This window comes from Paramormyrops kingsleyae, chromosome 13, assembly GCF_048594095.1.
Source record: "Paramormyrops kingsleyae isolate MSU_618 chromosome 13, PKINGS_0.4, whole genome shotgun sequence".
NCBI lineage: Eukaryota > Metazoa > Chordata > Actinopteri > Osteoglossiformes > Mormyridae > Paramormyrops > Paramormyrops kingsleyae.
This window is the reverse complement of record NC_132809.1, coordinates 11,048,950-11,072,393: the sequence shown is the minus strand read 5'-3', so window position 1 is coordinate 11,072,393 and position 23,444 is coordinate 11,048,950. Positions and strand designations below refer to the sequence as shown.

The 23,444-nt window shown below is 43.2% G+C and overlaps 2 protein-coding genes across 6 annotated transcripts; one reads left to right on the top strand and one right to left on the bottom strand.

Annotated features, from left to right (window-relative positions):
* Positions 1-1,611: 1,611 nt before the first annotated feature.
* On the bottom strand, positions 1,612-12,276 carry c13h11orf24 (chromosome 13 C11orf24 homolog). Of its 4 annotated transcripts, XM_023842080.2 has the most exons (5): positions 12,033-12,276; positions 7,239-7,381; positions 6,453-6,680; positions 3,959-4,078; positions 1,612-3,824 (listed from the first exon to the last, which is right to left on the bottom strand). In XM_023842080.2, the coding sequence occupies exons 3-5, from the start codon at positions 6,580-6,582 to the stop codon at positions 3,064-3,066; spliced, it is 1,011 nt and encodes a 336-aa protein (XP_023697848.2). In that variant the 5' UTR covers positions 6,583-6,680; positions 7,239-7,381; positions 12,033-12,276; the 3' UTR covers positions 1,612-3,063. The 4 variants fall into 4 exon arrangements, with proteins under 4 accessions (XP_023697848.2, XP_023697844.2, XP_023697846.2 ...); XM_023842076.2 differs by lacking the exon at positions 7,239-7,381; XM_023842078.2 differs by lacking the exons at positions 7,239-7,381; positions 12,033-12,276 and adding an exon at positions 11,845-12,026.
* Positions 12,277-13,339: 1,063 nt separating this feature from the next.
* LOC111859433 (histone-lysine N-methyltransferase KMT5B-like) lies at positions 13,340-22,335 on the top strand. Of its 2 annotated transcripts, none has more exons than XM_023842072.2 (10): positions 13,340-13,909; positions 15,737-15,985; positions 17,452-17,599; positions 17,804-17,969; positions 18,125-18,234; positions 18,319-18,485; positions 18,579-18,598; positions 18,695-18,831; positions 19,346-19,539; positions 19,920-22,335. In XM_023842072.2, exons 2-10 carry the CDS (start codon positions 15,844-15,846, stop codon positions 21,365-21,367), a joined length of 2,532 nt encoding a protein of 843 aa, XP_023697840.2. In that variant the 5' UTR covers positions 13,340-13,909; positions 15,737-15,843; the 3' UTR covers positions 21,368-22,335. The 2 variants fall into 2 exon arrangements, with proteins under 2 accessions (XP_023697840.2, XP_023697841.2); XM_023842073.2 differs by lacking the exon at positions 13,340-13,909 and adding an exon at positions 14,708-15,375.
* Positions 22,336-23,444: the final 1,109 nt, after the last annotated feature.

The window sequence follows — 23,444 nt, the reverse complement described above, 5'->3', positions numbered from 1 at the left end:
AAGAGAAGACTTCCAGTGTACTTATGTTTGTGCAAATGGCAACGGAGTATAGCATTCTGGTAATAATGAAGGAACGGTGTGATGCCTCTGAGGGACTGGGTAACATAATTTAACCAGGATTATACATCAGTACAAAAATTTAAACAAGGCTGTGAAATCTTGAGAGTGAAGACTGGCGTTAATTCCTTCAGTGCCGAAGCTTCACAAAACTACTTTACATATTTTTATAAGTCCTGGCGGTTACTGCAACACTATTAATAAATTTATTCATGTTTTTTTTTTGACCCACCTGACAGCAATCACACCAGCATGAATAATGGACAAGAGCGCCACCATCAGGTGACGTGGAGAATCTCATCAACCCCATTCTAGGAGTAGTCCTTAAACTGTGGGCCACCAAATAAATGGAAGGAGTCACAAGCTGATTTTCTGAATATGGTAAAAAACATACATAGTTAGCAATCTGTCAGCAGGTTTTGGTATTAAGGGTTACACCCCCCTGCTCAGCAAGTGTATTGTATCAAAAACGGTCAGAAGACTTGAGTAGTGTGTTTTTTGTTTTTTTTGTTTTTTTGGGGGGGGGGGGGTCTCCAGAAAAAAAACGTCTGAGAAACACTGACACAAACACAAGGGTTTTTTTTGTTGTCGTTTACTTTCTTCTTATAATGAGGAGCATTTGTAGGAACGACCTACAATGTCAGCAGAGATTGTCTCATGGCAGAGACTGTGGATGTATCTCAAGGTCAAGCCCTGATTAGCTTTGTTTAATCAGTCTACCTTGAGCCAAGCAGTCATCTATGATCCATTACCTGCATGCATCTTCGACAGTGAATTTCAAGACATACGTGTAACAACCATACTTCACCAAGGAGCACGTTAACCCACCAGTTCCATATCTCTGTGGCATAAATCAGACGTGTCATTAAACATGGTGTGAAATTGCGGTCCTGTGAATGATGACGTGGACCTATAGTCATTTCAGTTTTTAATCAAGTAGAGCAAGACTTCCAGAATAAATGCTGTTGGGTGACAAGTTCAGCTTTTATCTCACTGACCTGGAGCCTCCGTCATTTTACAGCGAGAGAGATAATTTGCCTGCAGCGAAAATTGGTCTTCCGGGCTGAACACTAAGGTTCACTGACAACACTGAACGCTGAAGTCAAGGGGGAGGCAGGTTATTACAAAAAAAAAAAAAAAAAAAAAAAAAAAACTATATACACCACCCCCAAACCAATTCGCACTCCCTGTGCGTGTGAAAGACACGGCGAACAAATCTGAGGCAGAGGAAAATGCTGCAAATAAAACCTGCATTTATGATCACCTGCACAGCCTCTGGCACTAGCTTTGATTCCCTTGCTCACGAATGTTACCTCGCAGGAATACTTACGAAAACTCATGCCCATTGCTCCTTAACGAAGGCCATCTGGGACAGGCATGTGCAGAAACAAAACGCTAATCGCCATTAGCAGACCTACTCCGTACCCTCTGTACGCGCCAGGTTCGTGCCCAAGTACTGGCCAGCTACTTACTTGGTTCATGTTACTTAATGAGAAAGGAGGCAGTCGAGACATTTTGATGCAACATAGCAAGAAAAACAACAGGAAGAGAAGGTGACTGGTCAGATGGGAATTTATTATTTGCCATAAATACTGGAACGGTAATGATGGCTAGATCCGTCCGACGGAGGAAATTTAACTCCACTCAACACAAAATGAGGCAGTGAAGAATGCAAAACCTTTTCCTCAATCCCAGCAGGCTTACAGTTTAGACCAGTTAAATGAGGTGGAACACAGCATCCTTGTTTTTAACAACCAATGGACCTGCTGAATAGAAGGGGAATCGAGGGCTGGCAGCTTCACAAGTTGGAGCAATTCGGAATAACCTTTTAAAGAAAGCCATGTTTCCCCCCTCAGTTTTTGTGCAAGAGCTTCCCTGGAGTGAGTGAACCTCGTGAAGGTGTCTAAGTACCTTCCTCTTGCCTTACTCATTTCCTTCCTTACCAATTAAATTCCCAGACTTTCAAACTCAACCCAGGATACACTGAATCACTTAGCTTCACAGCCATGAATAGGCCACACCCACCTCGTCATGCATCGCAACAAAAACAATAACGCAACGACCCTGAGAAACATGGGAGGAAATGAACAGGCAGCAGAACCCGCTTCGCATGCCGGCAGCCAAAAACAGGTCAAATTTAAAAACTGAGGAAGAAATAAAAGATGACCTGTTTACAATTTATTATTGCAAAACCCGTTCCATTTTTTAACTGTGCATTTGTAAGACTGCACAGACCCAGGTTGGCACATAATAGATGAACCAGTCTATATCATTCCTTGTTCAAATCTCTGATTTGTTGAGAAAACCCTCCTGGTGGTAAAAATGGGCTTGTGGATTCCAGGAATGGCTGGGAAACTTTCTGGGCTTTATGTGAATGTGCTTAGGTCCTTCACTGAGCGCTTTGGCGTCCACTCTTCAAAAGACAAAGTGGAATGTCACAAGGAAAAAAATAAAAAATAAAAATAGTAATAAGTGGTGAGAAAGCTAGTAACAAGTGAAGGTAAAGGCATTATTGATCAAGTCATTCCAAAGAACCCAAGTACAGAACTTTGAATTGTCTACAAAGGCTATTCATTTTTCTGTACCAATAACCAGGATTTGACGTTTATAAAAAAAAAAAACCCTTTACATTAACAAAAACTTAACATTTGATGGCTTAAGTATAGATTGAGATAGACTGAAGAAAATATTAGTCTTCAGGGTTTAATGACTGGATAGAGAAGCACCATCTGCATAGAGAAAAGTAGGTAAGATGAACACACAAAGATCCCAGCATGCAGGTTCAGTTAGGCCCATGCTAGGTCTCACTGTAAAAACGAAACCTCAAAAGACCCATTGACTACAGCTGACCTGCATGTGGTGTGCAAACTATGTAGGACTGTACAAGTCCCTTCAGAACCATGGGAAACCACAGCGTTAACGTCGGTGCTCTGAACGTCAGGCTGCCACAACATTACGAATCAGTTCTCAACAGAAAAAGGAACCAAAAATGTAAACTCTTTACCATTAAACTCCTGAATCTGAATACATCCCATTTATTAAGTAGTCCACTTGGGTGTAGTCTTTCTTCTTGTAGCTCTCATAGGCTTGTGTGAGGAAGAGAATCACACTGACCACAAAAAAAAGCAGGCCGAAGATAAGGATGGCTAGCAGAGTGCTGGTGTCAACCACCTGTCTGGTCAGGGAGCTTGCAGTAATGTCTAAAATGGCTTTATTTGGTTCTCTGACATCCTTACCCGGGCTACTCTTCGGCGGTGAAGTTGCTGGGTGTGCAGGAACCCTAGAGGTAGCTTGAGTGCTGGGGGTCGTCGGAGAGGAGGGTGACGGCACTTTGTTCACCGTAGTGGCTCCTAATCGTTTTGTTGGCTCCTTTATCGTGGTAGTGGGTGTCTTCAATGACTTTGCTGGGATTGGGGTGGTCGTCAGGGAGGTCGTGTCTGAGGGTTTTGCCGTGACGGTGGTTGACGTTACTGTAGGGGGCTTGGTTGTAATATTGGCTGCAGTTGTCATCGAGGAATTCATGGTGACCGTGGTGATCAGTGGGGGTTTGGTTGCGCCCGTCCTCAGGAGCTCCGTCATGACAGTACCTGTTGCACTAGGCTTTTTCTCAGTACTTAGGAGAGGCACGGTTACATGTGATGTATTCATTGGGACTCCCTTTTCGGGGGGGGGTTCACTTTTGGGTGCCGCAGTTGAACTGAAGGCCGCCCCACCAGATTTCGATACACTTTCATTGACAGCAACAGTGGAGATATTTACAGGGGTGCCTACAAAAGATAAGCAAAGTGAAACATTAAAACACTTTCTTCCCTGTTAGGAAGTGACCAAACCATGGCAAAAAAGGAGCTTCCTTCAAACATCTTTTATAAAGACCCATTCCACAGCTCACAGCATGACATACCTGTACTCAACAGCTCCTCCTCCGCTTTACGTTGGCAGCTGCCACCATCGCAACTTATTAACTGGCACTCATTAGTGGTGCTGTTAAACAGGATGTTGATACAGCCGGAAGTAGAGGAACCTGCAGGACAACACAGAAATTAATAAAACAGCGAAAGTACTGGGGCTGACATTGCAAGGAAAAAAAACATCTGAACATTTCTCAGTGGGGTTTGTTTAGGTCTGTTAAACTGAGCTTCTGCTACGAGAAAACTCTTCCAGTACACCCACATCACTTATGCATACTGCATCAACGCATTCAAAAGGAGAAATGCATTTTGTACTACAGGACAATAGAAAATCTAAACCACTTTAATTCTGTTCTCTGCAAAAAGCAAGTCTTACGCAGTGCTCACTTGGAAGCTAAATCTTAATAAAGTCCCAGTTCTGCTTTCAAACGGAAAAAGAACATCTCGGAACCCCCCCCCCCCCCCAAGGGTCATCCCAAAAAGAAACATTGTTAGACAGATGCCAGACCTGTGGGCCATTTCAGAAGCTAAACACAGGCTTACACAATGGTGCTGATTATTTTAAACTGCATAAATAAGCCCCCACAAACCACAGCATGAAAAGTATCACCTCATGAGGTCAAAGGGTAAAATATACTCCAAGATGCTCTCCGGAATAGAAAGCGAGCATGCGGTTGGGTTTCTGCGGTCTGATACTCGCACGGCTCCATGCAGCATATCTCCGGTTTAACCTCTGGGTCCCTCCCACCCCAATGGGGGCTGCATTCCCTGCACATCTCAACGGCCTGAATGGAGTCTCACAGATGAGAAAAGCACCCGAGCAGCTGGCTGCTTCCAAAAGGGACGCGTCTGGAGCTCCAAGACCAGGCACTGCTGAGATCATCGAATCATCTCCAGCCACTCAGCTCTACCTGGTTAGATTAAAGCTCTCTTCTTTCAGGTATGAAGGTGTTTAGCAGTTCCCCATTATTTCCTACTGGTTTTAAAACCTTATGTTGCAAATATGCTACGCAACCAAAAAGTCTTTGGGGGGGATGGAAGGAGTTCAATCCAGAGTTTTTCCTACATCAGCAAGCTTCATCATATATGCATAGAGGCATACTGTATGTTGGGGGTGCCATTAAGGTGGTGGTGGTGGGGGGGGGGGGCTGACTGACAGAGGCCCTAAAAAAAATTTGGAAAATAATTAATCCGGGTTGGGGGTCCAATATGATATGCTATCATGAGGCCCAAATCCCCTAAATGGCACCCCTGCTGTATGTACGGACGACCCCGTAAGAACAGATTTTCTGGGTTCACCAAGGAGGGCAAATCATTAGAAAGACTTAAGGCCCAGAGCTGGTCAAAGCAGCACAAAGGCTGACGCAAGAGTGCAGCACAGTCTGCCATCTCCTCCGCACTCCTTTCATCTTTAAATCTAAACCATATGAACCTTTCCATTTAAAAAGAACAAAGCTCATCCACCTGCACATTTCTCCAGCTTTACTGCTATAAATTACTACCACAGCGAAATAAAACCAAACTTTTGGGAAACACCTTAAAAGCAAAGGGGGGGGGGAGTGAATAGGCTGACAGGCTGTATCTTGCATTGTATATCAACGGGTGTGAAACCCACACCTGTAAGCTGGCAACAAAACGGTCAAATTCTTTCCGTCTAAAAGTACAGAAGCTTCTCCTCCCGAATCAGTTTGTCTCCGTACCCTTGGCGTGCCACTGGCGCAGAGCACCTGGAAGGGTGATGGGCTCGCAGCAGCACTGCATGACATTTGCGATTTCGCAATTTATGGTCATTCTCCCCAATTCCATCTTTCGTGTAATTCTAAATATGCAGGAGTCACTGAGTTCAGCAGTCAGGCCAAACTAGCAAAAGGATTATGACGTGACTGGACATGTGCTATCACTGAATCCTTGGAGTAATCTCATTTTTGTATTAATTTCAGCTATAGTGCAGCAGAGGAGGCAGGGAACAAGTCAAACAGTGTCAGTCGTTCAAAGGGATCCAATACTCTTCCTGTATAACTCGGTTTAGCCCAAACATTACTGGTTAGCAGGTTAGTATAACTTTACTTTGAAAGGAAGAAATGTTTCTTCAGTCATGTAATTTTTCTACATTTTATAATAATGAAAGAAAAAAGTAACAATTGCCCAATCTCTTATCTACGACATGACGCATGTGGAAAACTCTGGATGGATGGAATTTTTATTAATTTTTTACATAAAGCAGTGCCAAAACGTGATGGTAATGATTTTTCTTAGATAGATATTTACTCAACCATACAACACGGAGAAGTTACCTACCCATTTGAGCGGAAACACATTATCCAGCAGTTTACCATGAGAAACGTTACGCATCATGAGACAAAAAGCGTGCACTATTTTTCGGCGCTTACATTAAAGGCTACTATTTTATACTGGCATCCTAGTGTCCCCTTGCCCTGCGGCTTGTTTAAGGTTTGTATAGCACATGGTTTAAAGGAAAAAACTTACATATTTGTTCACACTGAGTAACATTCATGGCCGTCGGCTGGGGCAGGATTGTTGAGGGTGTCTCGGAGGAAGACTGTGCCACTAGCAGCCCGATAATAGGCCAGAAAGCAAGAAAGGGCCCTAGTGCCATCACTGACCAGGATCAGGAATGGACAACCCACACTGGAAGACTGAATGGCTGGGAGTCACGGTGAGGGCAGGGGGGGCACCACCATCTCAGCCACACACCTGGGGGGGGAGGGGGGGGAACAAAGAGGTAAGTAAATGCCTGGTTATCCTTTCAAACATGTTTGTCAGTCATGGGCATCTCCACGTGTCGTAACGTTGGGTGAATTTACCCATAATCATGCGTTCCCAAATCAACAGAAAGGGGGGGGTGGGGGACAGCAACTGATACAGGTCACAGCAAAAAAATTAATTAATTAATAAAACACACCACCATGTGCTTCAGCTCTGGGATATGCAAACTACAGCCTGAGTTTTTTTTTTTCTTTTTTTTGAATGAATGAACAGACAGCACCATCTAGCACAATTTCTCCAAAATGCAATGGATCCGTTTACTTTAAAATCAGTCAGACTTTTCCATGTAATCAGTTTTTTCCACCACCATGCCATGTTAGCACAGATGTGGTCTGGGGAGCGTCAGAGTTATTACTGGCATGGGATTTCAACCCACACACACATAAAATGGGGACACACACACAGGGATTCAATGAATTGTGACAACAAAATGAAGCATGAGTTCGCCTTGTTTACACAGCACAAAATAACAACATCTCAAGATACCATCCAACAACACAGACACTTCAAAGGGCAGCCTCAATGACGTTGGGTGTGGTGAGAAGAGCATCCTGACCACCAGACTACAGAGGATCCCTGGAGTGCCCAAAAGAGGTTCTACTCCAGAATGAACCTCTCAGATTTTTCTCCTGGATTAAGAAACAAAAAAAAACAAATGAGATCCCCAAAGATGTAGTGCTTCCTAATACCACTGTAACAGAGAGGGGCCACTCTGTCTTTAATCAAAGTTGGAACATTTGTATTTCCACATCCTGGTGGGGCAATCGCCCAAACAATCAGTTAATAAATTCTACGCTGTCCTGGTGGTGACCTCTCGTCGCAGAGGAAGGAAGGCCAGACAGACTGGCCCATGGCAATTTCCTAAATGACACGAAAGCCAGGCTACAGGCCAACCATGACGACTCTTTAGCATTTAAATAAATAGATAGCTTACGTGCCACGTAAATAAAGAAAAACAAGACAGCCATCTGGAAAATAAGCTTTTTTTTAACAGCTTAGAGCAAGAGACCATTTAGGTACAGACTGCACTTTAAAACGCTACTTTTTAATTACAGCTCTGATTGCTACAACAGCCGGTTTTGGATAAGCTCACTGGCGATGAGATTAGCGAGATCGGGGAAGATGCTCAGTCATACCCGGTGTCGACCCAGCAGACCGGCTCCCACAGCCTTTGGTCGAGGCAAGCTGGACTCCCCCAGCATGCAGAGGCAGGCTAGTATGTTTATCCTTGTTCATTTGAGATGTATTGCCAGTTGGAGATTAATCAGGTTACATTGAAATAGGGCTGCAACACGATAATGTCAATAATCATCGGTAATAAAAATAGTAAACACCGAATTTTGTCATTGATTGGTTGCATTTGTGTGTAAATCACATATAGTGACATCACCTAACAAGGCTAAGCCTAGTTCATACTGCACTTTTCTGCATATCCTTACGGCGCAAAGATTCATGTTCATATCACATTGGTCTGTGGATGCAGACGGCCACGGTCTGCACATGCAAACAGCAGTGATCATCCAGCAGAGGGCAGATGTATTGCAACAAACACAAATACAAACAGTGTAGGGAAATGGGCAAACTCATGAACAGCATTAAAGCTATCACTAAGCTCGAACGGTATTACAATATCGCATAGCATGGTATTTTGAAATCTTGGTGACAACATAAGCCGAGACCACAATCCCCCCCCCCCCAACACAGATTTTTAAACAACTGTTTTTACTTTTCTTTAAACCCTGTGTTTTGGCCCATCTTATCAATTAGTTGACAGCTTGATGACATGATTAATCAATTATCAAAGTAATCATTTTTTTCCAGCACTGTGCTGAAAGATCAAAAACACCTTGCTATTCTTGAGCCCTTCCCCACCAAGGACAACACTTCTGGTACTTTTTTCAAAACACAATCCAAGCTGGTAATAAGTAAACAAGTTACATAAAATCAAAATCAAATCAATGATGAAAATTTAAGTTCACAAGACACTCCACAGATACTTAAGTCCATAGAAACAACTTAAAAGGTTTGACTTTGGTGGTATTACAGTGAACCCAGCCTTAGATCATCAGTGTCAGGTTACTGCAAACCTCATGAATTACTATTAAAGAAACAGGATCGATGTTTTATCCACCAACCCAATCAACAGCTCCTGCCATCCATCCAATTTACCTATCTCCCATTACGCACCACCCAGTGCAGAGTGTCAGCACGCCAATAATCAATTATTTGAAAATAAACCAATCTCTTACTGCACTGGTTGACTTGGCTTTGACACCGCAGACAAGAGTGCTGTTCCAAAGAGGAGGAAGAACCAAAGAAATGACAGGATATGAAGCAGCAATGGAATGACTGGCTTTTGGGGAGAGCTCCAGCATCACCATGTTGATTTATCAGCTGACACCTCAATTAATAAAACACAGGTGGACCTAATCAGACTCATCACCATGTTAGGAACATGCAAAGTTGGCCTGTTGACTTCCAGATTTTTTTCTAGGAGGGGTCAGATATATGTTACATTTATTTACTGTTTATTTACTCACTATGCTGTTTGCTCCTTGTTTAAATCAGTGTTATTTTGGTTCATTACTTACTCCTAGGACCTGTATGGTGAAACTGGATTTCTTTTTTAGCCAGATAACTTGTCGGATTTAAGGTACCCCAGTTTAAATCGACTATCTTCATTGACTTATATCTAGCCCAGACTACCTTAAGTTCAACAAGTCATCCAGCAAAGAAATCCTGCTTCATGATTCAGGTCCCTGTAACGTCAGACACCGTTTCAGCTTTGGGCTTATCGTAATGGTAACAGAAAGCATTTCAGTGCAGGTTGTACTATGTATGATGATGCATGTGACAAATAAAATTTGAATTTGATCTGATTTGAACAGAGTGGTGACGACGGCCCATTTTACTGGCTGAAGGGGGGCAACAATGCCACACTTGTCAGTGTACAAGGCAGCACCTAACAAGACACTCGTTATGGTGGTACAGCACAGACAACAACCCATTGTACTTCTTATTCTTCTTTGATTTCAACAGAGATTCATGCTGCAATCATGCATTAATGGGGGGGGGGGGGATTAAATTCACAGAAGGAGGGCAGCCACGTCCAGCCTTGAGTAGGGGCTGGACAGTTGGAAAATAAGAAGGCGTTATGAAGATGAGATACAGTATACAGCCATATAACAGAATGCAAACAAAAGCACATTCGTGTTTCAATTTTCATTGCTGCTCAAGTGATTTATAAAAAAGTTAATTAAATGTTCAAAGAAGCCTTTACTGGCCACATGCTCATACACTAATTCTTTGTTTCTCCAGACTTATAAGTAAGTTTAAGTACACAAATTTATATTTTAGTCAGTTAGAAAATGCACACACATACAGTGCTGGTTGTACCTGATATTCATTTGGAACTGAAGGGGAGATACTGAACAGATATGACCCATATTCTTGATTGTTCTTATTTACAGGACTGTTTAATAGTTAAATATGAAACTTTTACATACTGTAATATCTCACTGAGAGTTGTTTTAATTTAGGCAAATGTTTGCCACGCAGTGTTTACCAAAATGAATCACAAATACAGGTATAGCTTATGAACAAATATCACAAGCAAATATTAACAGGCCCTGCCTTAAAGGTAAACATTGAGAGTACGGAGCAAAGACAGCGAATACTCAGTACCTTTGTCATTGTGTTAATTCAGAAGCTACAAGAAGAATAAATTGTTATGATTACTATTTGCATTTTAGACAAAAGTCTGATTCTTAGAAAAAATATATATTTTTGGCTATATATCAGACCTGGTTATTGACTGGTGAGGCCTGGTTACTGACTTTTTCTTTTTTTTAAATGAGAAACTGGACCTGAACTGAATTGCAGCCCATTTGGAGCTAAAATATACCACCTTTGATTATGATATATACTCCACTGTATTAAATCTAAAGATCCACTATAAGAATATGGTAAAGTACAGGATTTGATGTGAAGCCCAGTTTGTTTCTCTTGATAAAAATAAAGATGCGCATTTGTACTTAAGTAAATCCCTTTTAAAAAGTATGGATACTGTACTGGGGAGTTTTATTATATTCTGCGTGATGTGCAATATTATATCAGCTGATTAAAAAAATATAGTACACAGCAAGTAGTGCAAAAAGTTCCAAATCAAGACGAGATTTTCTTTTGGTCTCATCATCTGTATACCAATGGAGGGTCACTATTGTTGCAAACAACTGCAACATATACTGTAGGAAGTGGACTTTGTTGCGGGGTCGTACCATTTCTCCGTCCTCATTCGCCCCCACCACCGCACGCATGAGCTCATATGGGCTCTGTAAACCGTGAAGTCGCCGGCCTTCCGTGCATTTCAGCCGATGAAAGCATGACAAGATCATATACCCACCAGGCATTTAGGACCTAAGACTGGGTCCGTGGGCATCGACCACTTCGCCGAACCCGAACATCGACAATGATCCTACTGGTCCAGGCTTGTCCAGTGCCTGAGGCGAAGCTGCTGTCCCTCCGCCCCAAAACGGTGCTGCAGCTCCGCAACATCAGGACTAAATTTGCAATACCGACGCTGCTTATTCTGACTTCACAAACGCAAAAAGTTCATTTCCCGTAAAAAGGCGACACTTGAGGCAGTACTAGTATTACTATTTCTAGCTCGAAACCGGCCCAAGACACTAACGGATTCCCCATCCCAGTACAAAAAAATAACATGCATCCCCATCTAACGCAGGGTGATGCGGCTGACTGAAATACCCGTGTTCTGCGTAAGAAAATAACTATCTGCATGTACATGGCCTATGAGGCAGATGCCACGTTTCAGACTTTCGCAATTTAAAGTATTGGAGTTAATCGTGTGTTTTGCAGATTGCCTGGGTTTAGTATCCACCAAGCCAAGCCAGCTGGTTAAACTGGCGACACGCTGGACCCAGTAGGGACAGGCGCAGCTATCGCTGTTTATGCAGCAGTAAGGCCGTGTTACAACGCTGTCCTGTCCCCAGGCAGTTAAAAGATTAAAAAACAATAATCGGAGCACTGGAAACTAAGGATGAAAAATTCAAGATGGATTTGCTAGCTTACTTACCGAGGTGATTGCAGTCAGGGGAAAAACGTGAGTTGGGCTAAGCTGCGCGCATAGTTCATATACCGTCACTGCCTAATGCAATCAGTTCGAATATATATAAATACACATATATATATATGTGTATTTATCGGAGGATATCTTTATCTCCGATTCTGCTTCCGCGGATCAGGATTAAAGTTATTTCCTACCTTAAGTGAAATAACGTGTTGTAAACGTCGGCGCATGCCTCCACTGTGGGTTTGTCTTTTTTTTAACAGGAACCGAAGGGCGAAGTTTACTGGGAACGGAACTGATGAAGGCAACGCTGGAGATGCCAATCAGAGGAAGAAGCAATGCCAACGGGAATTGCTATTTCTTCGTGTAATTCTTTTAAAATCATTAGTATTATTTGCAGGAACTCTATTGTGAAATTGCATTCGTTCAAAAAAAATGGATCAAAACACTAACGACATTTACTTTTGCACTAACATCAAGGCTACGCCTTAAATGATGCAAACTTGGGAGTATCCTTTTCCAGCGCTTTTACGAAATTAGAAGTCGCCTTAACTGGCATGTCGGAAACAAAATACAATATTAAAACAGAACAAATGGTGACACGTACACCATTACGGTTCTGTTATGTGTAAGTCAATATGTAATCTGCAATAGATGCATTATTTTTCACCGTGACTGTTAAATTCCGGTCATTACTGACTCGTCAGGGAAGTTTGTGTTTATTGAGGATTATTATGGGAGTTCATGCTAAAATGTCCATTAAAATACTGTCGCTAAAGAATGTCATATTTGTTGACGGCAGGGGGCGCTGTTAACCATTGTGTCCGATACCCGTATTGTAATTGGAAAATTAAATGGAAATAGAAGGACGGTACTTGTTCTGCAGCTCATTCTTCCGTTTTCGCTTAATTATCTGAAATAAATTGAGTCCTAATATAATATAGCATCGTCCTGGACGGATTATGGCAGTGAAAATGAAACGGTAAACTTAAAAGGGAACCCACTGTTATTTTGGTCGTTTTGAAGGCCGACATTTTAATTATGCTCATATACTCGTATTAACTACTTACTTAACAATAACACTGGTGTGAAGGGAAACCCTCCTCAAATGCACTCACCAAAAATATAAGCATGTATGCTGAAGCCCACTCAGTCTCTCAAACTGAAATGCTAGGAATACACATCTAGCTACATTTGACATTACGACACTTGAAACGACATGAATCAATAGAAATTACATTGAAAATGATCTTTGATCCCTCGATACAAAACGACGAACACATCGATGAAGTGTATTACCTAGCCGTTGCATTATCCATTTATATGAAAATAGATTGCTAAACAGTATTATCATAAATAGGGACAATCCTGGGGGGAGCAATGTTAAAAGAGTGGCGATCAATAATGATTTCGATCAGTGGGGGGCTGTTGCAGGGTGCGGGTGGTGCTCTTTTGTTAAGGTGTGTACATGAAGCATGCACACAGCAACACGCCTTGGTTATTCTTACAACATAGATACTTCCGTAGGTCATGACGGGAAAACCTGAACATTTGTCTTATTCTAATGTATTTATTTGCGAATAAGGGCAGTCTAACAATGTTTTATTCATATCTTGGCCCCCACTCCTGCGCCTGCGGAGTGTTGACTCTCTCAGTCTAACCGGGGAAGCAGTTTAAAGGGAAAATTGGCTGGGTTGTTTTTTTTTTTTTGTGCAGCACTACTTTTTGTATACATCCGACTACGATTAAAAACAATTACAAGATCGTCCTCTGGATGTGCAACCAGCCTCGGGGAGCAGCCGTAAATTTTCTGAAGGCGTTGGCCGGGCTGAAGGCGCCGGAGCGGGGCCCGGCCGCCGAGTGTAACCGTCGGCATGGCTCTTTAGCGGCTCTATTTCTTGTCGCCGGCGGTGCTGCGTCCGCTCTCCGCTCTGCCGTGCTGGCCGCCATCTTGAATTTTAATGTTAATTTTCTGGATTTTTTTTGTTTCTTTCGATGTATAATCGAGGAGGTTTTGTGCCAGTCCTGGATACATAGGACCCAGCGTTTGTAACCGAGGGTAAAGGCTGAAGTGAGTATTTTTTTAAAACATCGTATAGGCGACAGTGGACATCATTCCTTTATTTGGTACTTTTTTCCGGGTGAAAATGTTGGAAGGGTGGTTATGCTAGACAGAGCCCGGAGGGTCATGCGGATTAATTGTGTTTTATAAAGGTTGTGTACTTCATTAAAATTTTCATTGCCACTTAAGCTAAACATATATTTCATTTAATACGATGGCTATGCACACGCTAGGCACAATCAAGGCCACATTCGCCTATTTACCCAACTTACCCCAGTTTAGATAAGAAACTGCACGTTTAGACTAGTCACTTTAAATATGCTTTCTTTCCAAACTGTTATGTACAGGTATAGCCACCTTCAGTACTTTTACAGATTTATTTGAACACCCGAAGAGGATGGCTCTTTCCTAATGTGCACGATAGACCCTTTAAGAGCACCACCATTGCAAACTCATATGAAGTCGATCTGGGGCTTTCGGCTTCGGCAATTATTATTATTATAATATTATTATTCATTATCGTCTCACTGTTCCTGGTTTTCTGCACTTTTAGGATTTGTTGTAGTGTAGTTTATCAACTGTTGGTACTCAACAATAGAGCGGCTGCAGCGGCCAGCAGGTGGCAGCATTTGCTCAATGAAAACAAGACCAAGCAGCCTTGCTGCATGTGCATTGACGTCAGTATGAGAAAGGCTGTGCCTGTAAAATCAATCAATCGATCAATGGATCCGTTAGTAAATGAACCAGCCCGTCAGTCGATGAAAATATGTTCATTTGGATTTGCGATGCTTCCGCAGTGTTGTTTTTTTTTTCGGGGGGGGCGGTATATATTAAATATGTTGTATTCTCAAGGTGCCTTTAAAATGTATCTGTAAAACAGTAATAAAGCATTATTATTAGTAATTATTAGTTTTTTTGTGGTGCAGTATGTTCATTCACCAATTTATGGAGTCTGCCTTGAACTAATACAACACATTTAAAATACTGTTTTAAAAATGTAGATGTCCATACTTGTGGATACTACACCCAACAGCAGGGGTGGGCAATCTTATCCTCCGAGTTATCCTTTGGGATAACTTTTAGGTTAGCTGTTCAAACCCAGGTGTGAGGACTCTTCGTCCAATCAGTCCTCTAAGTAGTGATTTAATTAGGGAGTCGCAGTGAAAACCTGCATAAACAGTGGCCCTTTCTGGATAAGATTGCACATCCCTGCCCTACAATATACATGGCATGTGAATGACCATTCAGCAGCTCTCATTCCATGATTACTGTGTAATCTGCTGCAGCTGAATTGAGTTGTTAATGAATATTTGTTGCCACTAAGGGGTGCTGTCTGCAAGATGATTGCTGACTATTTAAATAACCTATTTTGTTCTGGTATTAAGGCAGTAGTTTAAAGCCTGAATCACTGATAAATACTAACAACTTGATTCTTATGTTCAAGATTTACATCTGATGCAGATTATCTCTGTCCAGTAAGCAGTAGTTATGTAAAATGGATTAGAATAATACATTTTCGTGTCTTAGGATGGCCTTATTGTTTACTATTATTGGTGCTTCTCATGATTCAGATTTCAAGAATTTTATTTGTCACATGCATGAATGCAGTGGAACACCAGCCGGGGGTTGTGGAGATGACTGATTCTTTGCAGTTTAGTGCAGGATTTGCCCAGCTTGCTTTGGTTGTCGTCGTCTTCATAGTGTATGTGGGCAGTTTTGGGGTACAGGCTGTTCGGGGAATCTTCCACTGTGTGGTTCCAGTTTCTTATTACATAAATGAGTAGCTATTAATTAACCCCAGTAATACAGGATTCTGCTGCTCCTTCCCCTTCACAGGAGAGGGCTGCCTGGGCTTTGCCCCTCCCCTACCCCTCCCCCAGTTTACTCCACAGAGAACCTACAACGCAGCGGCTAAATGCAACTGGTCCGAGGGGTGGGCCTGTATGAAGTGGCCGGGAGAATCCAAGACCATGGTGCTGAACGGCAGACAGACCGGCAGCCGATTCTGCAGTGGGCGTCCCCCGAGCCGGCCCCAGCCGCTGCGGCAGGGCAAGCACCCCCCTGGCACCCGCAGATGTAGCAGGCGTAAGTGCTGTCCCTGACCATCCCCCGGGAATCCGTCTATGTCAAACCACACATTTGCACAGAGGTCATCACAGCTGTGGGCATGCTTGTGAAACGTGTCCAAAGTTGAGGGTTACTACCAGACTTGAAACCACCAAACCCACTTCATTAGATAAGATGAGATAAAAGAACTTTATTTTCATTATCCCACAGTACAATGCAATTTTGTTGCATTGTGCAGCAATTACACCACAGAATAACATTGTAGACGTCAAAGTGCATGTTAGCGCTGAAATTATAAACACTCAGGATCTCGGACAGTCTGTTGGCTTAGCCTGTTAATCAGTACTAATCAGCCTATATTCTGCCTCATCATCATCAGAGTTTAGTCATCAGCAAATTTTGCAGTGGTATTTCATGGACGCATGGCGGTATAGTCATGGATGAAAAGTCTGAAGAGCACTGCTCAGCATTCAGGCCTGTGAGGAACCTGTGTTCAGGATTCCAGTGGATGAGGTGTGCATTCCAGTACTGACAATCTAAGGTCTGTTTGTTAGAAAATCTAATACCCGGGAGCAGAGGGAAGTGTCTGGGCCTGAGTAGCTCAGATTGTTGACCAGTAAGGAATTTTGGTGTTAAATGCAGAACAAAAGTCTACAAATGGCATCCTCACATATGTTTTTGGTTGTTCCAAATGTGTAGCTGTGTGTAGGTAATTTAGTAGTCTTAGCGTTTTTGTGGCGTGGCGGGTACTGATGTTACCTGACACCTTCATGACATCTGGCTTAGATCTCTCCCCCATGGAGATTTGGTTTCCTTTAAGCACTAAGATGTGTAATTAGGCCGATTAGTGTCTCTAAATTGCCCGTAGTGTATAATTGTTTGTGTGCCTGTATGTATGTGCCCAGTGATGGATTGGCATGTCATCCAGAGTGTTCCCTGTGATGTCTGGGAAGGGCACCTGGTCCCCCCAGATCTCAGTCCTCTAGGATAAGTGGTTAGAAGATGGATGGATTTTTGTTCTCTGTGTGTGTGTATACTTGGTTCCGTTGTGTTCTTTAATCCATCTAAAAAATGCTGCTCTGGTGCGATGCAACTAGTGACAAACAAAAGACTTGTAATCAAGACCCTTCATATTTTACAGCTCCCCCCAGAACTCGCCATGTCGAAGCTTACTGTAGGAACGGATCCTTGTTATCTGGTGGAGGAATCAGCTTGGGCCGGCAGGACTTGGGCTCAGCGTGCCCCTTTCACGGCCTCTGTGACCTAGCATGGCACTTCAACTATTATCCGTGATCTGACGCTCAATAAGTTCAATGTTTCACTGGCGTCATGTTCTGTTTAGACTTGTAGGTCTTCTGATAGGAAGCTAAGCTATTGATCATCTCAGTAATTTATTTACCTTAAGAAGGAAGACAGCTGATAATCTAGCAGTGATGTGCATGAATGTTGACTGTTTACCCCCCCCCCCCCACCCTTTTTTTCAGGTTTTGGCACTGCACCCCTGGAGGCGGAGAGACGCTATGTCCCCTCCTCTGGAATGAGTGCCAAGGAGCTATGTGAGAATGATGACCTCAGCACCTGCCTCATCCTCGACCCCTATCTGGGTTTCCAGACCCACAAGATGAACACTAGGTGCGCAGAATCTGCATTTTCTTCAGCACGCAGGAAGGGCAAGGTCCATTTTTTAAAACATCAGTCACACTCCAGTTAAAGACAGCTGAACTGGAAAAACATGGATAGATGATTAGGATTGTGCCTGAGAATGTCTCGAATTTACATCTGTTTAGGGGCGCTGTAAGCGAGGGTGAAATTCGATCGTCTCCGTTTGCTCTGTAGGTTTCGGCCTATTAAGGGAAGGCAGGAGGAGCTGAAGGAGGTGATAGAGCGCTTCAAGAAGCATGACAACCTGGAGAAGGCTTTCCAGGCCTTGACTACTGGGGAATGGGCTCAGCACTACTGCCTGCACAAGACCAAGGCCCAGGAGAAGCTCTTCAAAGAGCATGTAAAGCACTCGCCTCAACAAGCATGTAATACGTTTTTAAAACATGACTGTGACACAAATCTCTCTCTCTGACATAATTTAAATGTGATATAACACTTATGTGCAGGATTAAAAAATGTGGGTATTCTTTAAGATCTTTTTTTTTCTGGTTGCAGGTGTTCATTTATTTACGCATGTTTGCAGCGGATAGTGGGTTTGAAATCCTTCCTTGTAACCGGTACTCTTCGGAGCAAAATGGAGCCAAAATCGTCGCGACTAAAGAGTGGTAAGATCCCTGGTTGGAGCACGCGGGCCTGTTCGCTAAGAATCATAGCGTATTAATGAGGATGATTCTCCATTGTCCTGACAGGAAGAGGAACGATAAGATCGAGTACCTGGTTGGCTGTATCGCCGAGCTGTCGGAGAGCGAGGAGAACATGCTCCTTCGTCACGGGGAAAACGATTTTAGCGTCATGTATTCCACCCGCAAGAACTGCGCCCAGTTGTGGCTGGGGCCCGCCGCCTTCATCAACCATGGTGTGACCCTATCCTAGCCCCATATCTGCCCCAGTCTTCGGTATGCAAAAACTGCAGTGGAATAACAATTTTTTTTCCCCCACTTATTTTCAGATTGTCGGCCAAATTGCAAAGTAAGTGTCTCTGACGGTTGAGCCGTGCACCACGCACTGTGTCGGGTGGGGATGATCTTACTATCCGATAGCCGCTGACATGTCCGCATGTTCCAGTTTGTCTCCACTGGTCGGGACACGGCATGCGTCAAGGTCCTGAGGGACATCGAGCCAGGGGAGGAGATTTCTTGTTACTACGGCGACGGCTTCTTCGGGGAGAGCAACGAATTCTGTGAATGCTACACCTGTGAAAGGTTTAAGATGCTGTCCCTTGAATCCTTTCCTTTTATGATTAGCGACTGCTGACTGACAGAGAATCATTGGGAGGAAATGCTTGACGTTTAGCATCTTTACTGTTAGAATTGAGGATATGAGTTTGCAGAGGTTTTAGCACAAAAACGGAAAATGGATGGATTAGTAGTTAAATGCTTAGCAAATACAGGCAGTCCCCTGTTCACGAACGATATCCGTTCCCCAAGTCAGTTGGAGTAGGTACATATGGTTCTTATTTTGTGTCAGTCAAATGTTTGTCTTAGTATATAGTATTTATTTACTGAAGCACATGCATTTGTTATTATGAACCATTATTTTAAAATAATTTTTTAATACAGTAAGCTTTATGGCATTCATTTTGTAAGTACGAGTTGTCCATAAGTTGAACTTTCTTGACCTGGCGGCTGCCTGTATATATGTACGTATGTATAAAAAATACACACGTGTGTGTGTGTACCCACATATTATTTATTTGTTGTTTTATTTTATTGGCAGAAGAGGAACAGGTGCTTTTAAATCAAAAGCCGGACCTCTCCCTGCCACACCCGTCATCAACAGCAAGTATGGGCTGAGAGAGACGGACAAGCGTCTCAACAGGCTGAAGAAACTGGACGAAGGAAGCAAAAACTCCAACGGCCAGTCTGTGGGCACGGATGCCGACACTCAGGGAACACGCGGCGCACACACATGTAGGTGATCTCATGTCAGAACACTGGGCAGCGGAAGATGCACAACAAATCGAAGGGCTTTTGTTCAGTGGTTCAATGGCAGAGAAGATAAACATGCAAAGTTTACATGTGTAATCACTGCTTTATGTTTTTGTTATGAGAATGAACAGGTTAGCATCTCGCTGTTTACTATATCAAACACAATTTCAGTTTAATGTTTTGTAGTATTTTAGCTAACTACCCAATAAACTTGTACAGGACAAGCTGTTGAAAGATGTATGGATTTTAACAACTTCTTTTAAAACTCAGTAGGCAGTGCAGAAATGCAATTTGAATTAGTTTTTGTCCATTATTATTTTGTGTTTTACATTCCCCCTCTTCTTCGTCTAATCTTGTTTTAGCGTCAAGGAAAAGGACATCCACCGGTGTGAAAAAGTTTAGCAGGACTTGGTCTCTAACCAGGCAGTCTCTCTCGAGAGCTCCTACTTCTACCTCATCGTGTAAACAGAGTCATAGGAATCGTTCAAGGGTACCAAAGAGACTAAGATCAAGGCCTACGAAGACTTCGCTTGCTAAGGCCAGGCTGAGGAGTCGCTGCCGAGGGTCTGAGCAGAGGGCTCAGAGCAAGGTGAGCGTTGGTAACTTGGGTTTGAAGGAGCCCAAGGTAGTCCTTTGTAAGGCCGTCTCGGGGAAGAACGAGGGAGACGCAGGGGGAGAAGGGAGGGTTGAGGAGCAGAGGGGGTGCTTAACCCGGCACACAACGAAGGAAAACAGTCACGCCGCAGATGTCGCTCTGTGCGAGGGGACCTTGTCTTGTACTTACAGAACTCGACAGTCCACACGGACCCAGCTAACTGCTCAGGGGTGCTCTGGCATTAAGCTCCAGCCTGATCCGCTTGATGCCCACGGGCCAGTTAATGGCGGCGTGGTCGTCAAGACCGAGCCGGCGGATTTGGAGGAGTACATGGAGCATGGGCTTCAGCTGAATGGTCATGGCCTGGAAGTGGGCTGCCCCAAGAAGGGAGCCTGCCCACAGCGAAGGCAGTTGTCTCAGTCCAAACTGGACAGGACCATCAAGTCGGAGGAGAGGGATCCCTACAGGGAGGCCTCCTTCCGGGAAGGTATCCCAGATCTGCGCCATGCTGCCCGGGCTGCCGACATGGCAGATTGTGGCAGGGTGCAGTTAGGCCTCCACGAACAGCGCCAGGACTGTAGTGGCACCACCGGTCTCCTGCGCCGGGAGAAGGCCAAAGGAAGTTACCGGACAGCGGGAAAGGGCAAGAAGAAGCGGCCCATCACTCGTTACGACGCGCAACTCATCCTGCAGAATAACTCTGGCATCCCCAAGCTGACTCTGCGGCGACGGCGAGACAACAGCGGGGGAAAGGCCAGCGAGCCTGGAGCCAGCAGTCCCACACGCAGCTCCTCCAAGATCAGCATCAAGTTCAGCAAGGACCACGAGAAGGACAAGAGCAGCTCTTATGTGGCTCAGCTCAACAACGGCTTCAGTGCCGGAGGGCACGGCAGCCCCACCAAGTTGAAGATTCAGCTGAAGCGTGAGGATGAGTTCCGGGAGGGCGCCCAGGAGCACCTGGACAAGGTCACCTCCAGCGGAGTCTCTACGCGGGCCGTGCGAGATGGTCCTGAGCGCCGACCTGCAGTGCACAGGACTCAACGCCCCGATGCGGAATCTTCATCAGAGGGGGACTGCTTTGATGACGAATTTGAGGATGACTTCATTCCCCTTCCACCAGCTAAACGTCTTCGCCTCATTGTAGGGAAGGACTCCATAGACATTGACATCTCCTCTAGGAGAAGAGAGGATCAGTCTCTAAGGCTCAATGCTTAACCTCTGAGCTAATTTGCTTACTCAGTACGTCTGGTGCCTTGCAAAAGTATTCTGACCATAACTGTGATGTCACCGTCTACGAAATGAACTTAATATACAATCCATCACCTCACTGCTCAAACTGAAGACTGGCCAGTCTGAGATTTTAGTTGCTGAGCTGTGCTAAAATTTTAAAAGCGGAGAATAGTGCCAATGAAATAATTTTTAAATTAAGACCATGGATTGACACACCCATGATGTGTTATTGAGAGCATATTTGTGTGGCTAAATTCAGTGCTTGAGTGAAGCACCTTTTGCATAAATCGCCTTTGAAATTAAATTGGGGAAAAGATTTGGTCTTTTCAGATGAGTCACTTATGCACTCATACATAATGATCTTATTCACATTGTTATTACATTGGTTTTAATTTGGTTGAAGTGGCTTCTATTTTACCGCCACACCCTGCAAGTAATTTTCTTACATTGTCTGATAATCATGACTGTTCTCATGTGGTACCGGGCCAAAGCTATGCTAGAATGGCTAATGCACAGAGAAATGAAGATTCTTCACCAGCTCAGTGTAAGTCTGTAAGTGGGCCCCAAGAAACTCAAGACTGTGCTGCAACAGAAAATCTAAAAGCCACTTGGTGCTTCCAGCATATCAGAGACAAAAGTCTCAGCATTTAAGCATTTTTAACTTTTATTATTATGGTTATCTTAAATGGGATGAGACACTAATCCGTGTCCTTAAAATTCAGGTTCTTGTAAATGACAGAATAGGGTGTCATATGGGTCTGAATACTTTTGCAAAGCAGTAGTTAACCTTCCTATTAATCATGTTTTGATTAAAATGGAGGGAATAAATTGAGGAAAAGCTAATGAAAATAGTTATACAAAAATGTCAATATATATCTGTAAATTTTAGACATGGCACTTCTGTTTGTTTATGGATGTAAAGATTGTAAAAAAAATGTACAGTATGAACTCTCCACATGTCTGATGTCAGATTTTTATTGAAATTTTTTACTGTTTTCACAAGGTGCAATCCTCAGTTCTGCTAACATCCCAGATTTAATTTAAAAAAGCATACCACAGCGAACACACACCCTCACACAAGGAGCACAGTAATGGTGATATAAGCCCAGCTTTTGTTTTAAACGTCACAGGTAATTATGAATTATCATTGGCACTGTATGTATCCATCAGCCTGGTGCCTCAGGTGCTCATTGCAAAACTGTCTAAGCAAACATTTGGCTGTATCTTGGCCAATTTTTGCATGTAGTGTTTTGTGTTGCCTGTTCCTGTCAGGCCTGAGGAAACATTTCAATGTCAACCCTGAAGGACTTGGCCATCTTTTTATTATTGCTGGCTTTGATATTGAGTGTGGGTGGAAAGGAGTGGTTTTGTGACAGATTTGGCTGCAAACGTTTCTCAGCTGTGGCTGAATGATTTCCACCATTTCTGATGGCCTTCTATGCTTAAATATAGCCCAGCCTAGTGCCTGCAGTTAAAAAAACAGATTTCCACTGGCACCATGAATAAGTATTGTCTTCAGCTTGAGCCAAATTCCAGTTCTGTGTTTTTCCATGTAGGCGTTATGTGAGTTAGAGATTAATATGTTGTTTTTTTCCATTTTTAATTCACACCACCAGCAGGCTTTTCACAGATTAAATCTGTTTTCTTTACCCCAAACATCTCCATTGTACACCATATGCTGTCCCAGATGCACCATTTTTGTGTTCTTTTTTTGAGTAGACAGCTGTTCGATGATCTAATCGATTAGTTAAGAAAATACTTGGGAATGGTTTGCTGATACTCCGGAGCATTATCTTTACAAGGGTGGTGCAACACGTCATACAGCATTTAACAAAAAAAGGTGCATCAGTGAGACTGTATACTATGTAAATCATACCTTGTACTTATTTAACAGTTTTCAATACTTGAAAAAAGATAAAGTTTCTTTGCAAGAATTAGCTTGTTTTTTTCTATATATATTTTGGATTTAGGTGAGTTGCAGAAACTTGGAGCTTTTGACAAAAGTTTTTATTCCATATTTACATCGACCTGTGAAAAGCTGAGTACACTTGAAACTAGGTTT

Coding starts and splice junctions, on each gene's coding strand:
- c13h11orf24 (XM_023842080.2), bottom strand. CDS start 6,582: ATGGCACTAGGGCCCTTTCTTGCTTTCTGGCCTATTATCGGGCTGCTA. Junction 4,079..6,452: donor TACTCAGTGTGAACAAATAT/GTAAGTTTTTTC, acceptor GTTGTCCTGCAG/GTTCCTCTACTTCCGGCTGT. Junction 3,825..3,958: donor GGAGGAGCTGTTGAGTACAG/GTATGTCATGCT, acceptor TATCTTTTGTAG/GCACCCCTGTAAATATCTCC.
- LOC111859433 (XM_023842072.2), top strand. CDS start 15,844: ATGAAGTGGCCGGGAGAATCCAAGACCATGGTGCTGAACGGCAGACAG. Junction 15,986..17,451: donor CACCCGCAGATGTAGCAGGC/GTAAGTGCTGTC, acceptor CCTTTTTTTCAG/GTTTTGGCACTGCACCCCTG. Junction 18,599..18,694: donor ATTGTCGGCCAAATTGCAAA/GTAAGTGTCTCT, acceptor CGCATGTTCCAG/TTTGTCTCCACTGGTCGGGA.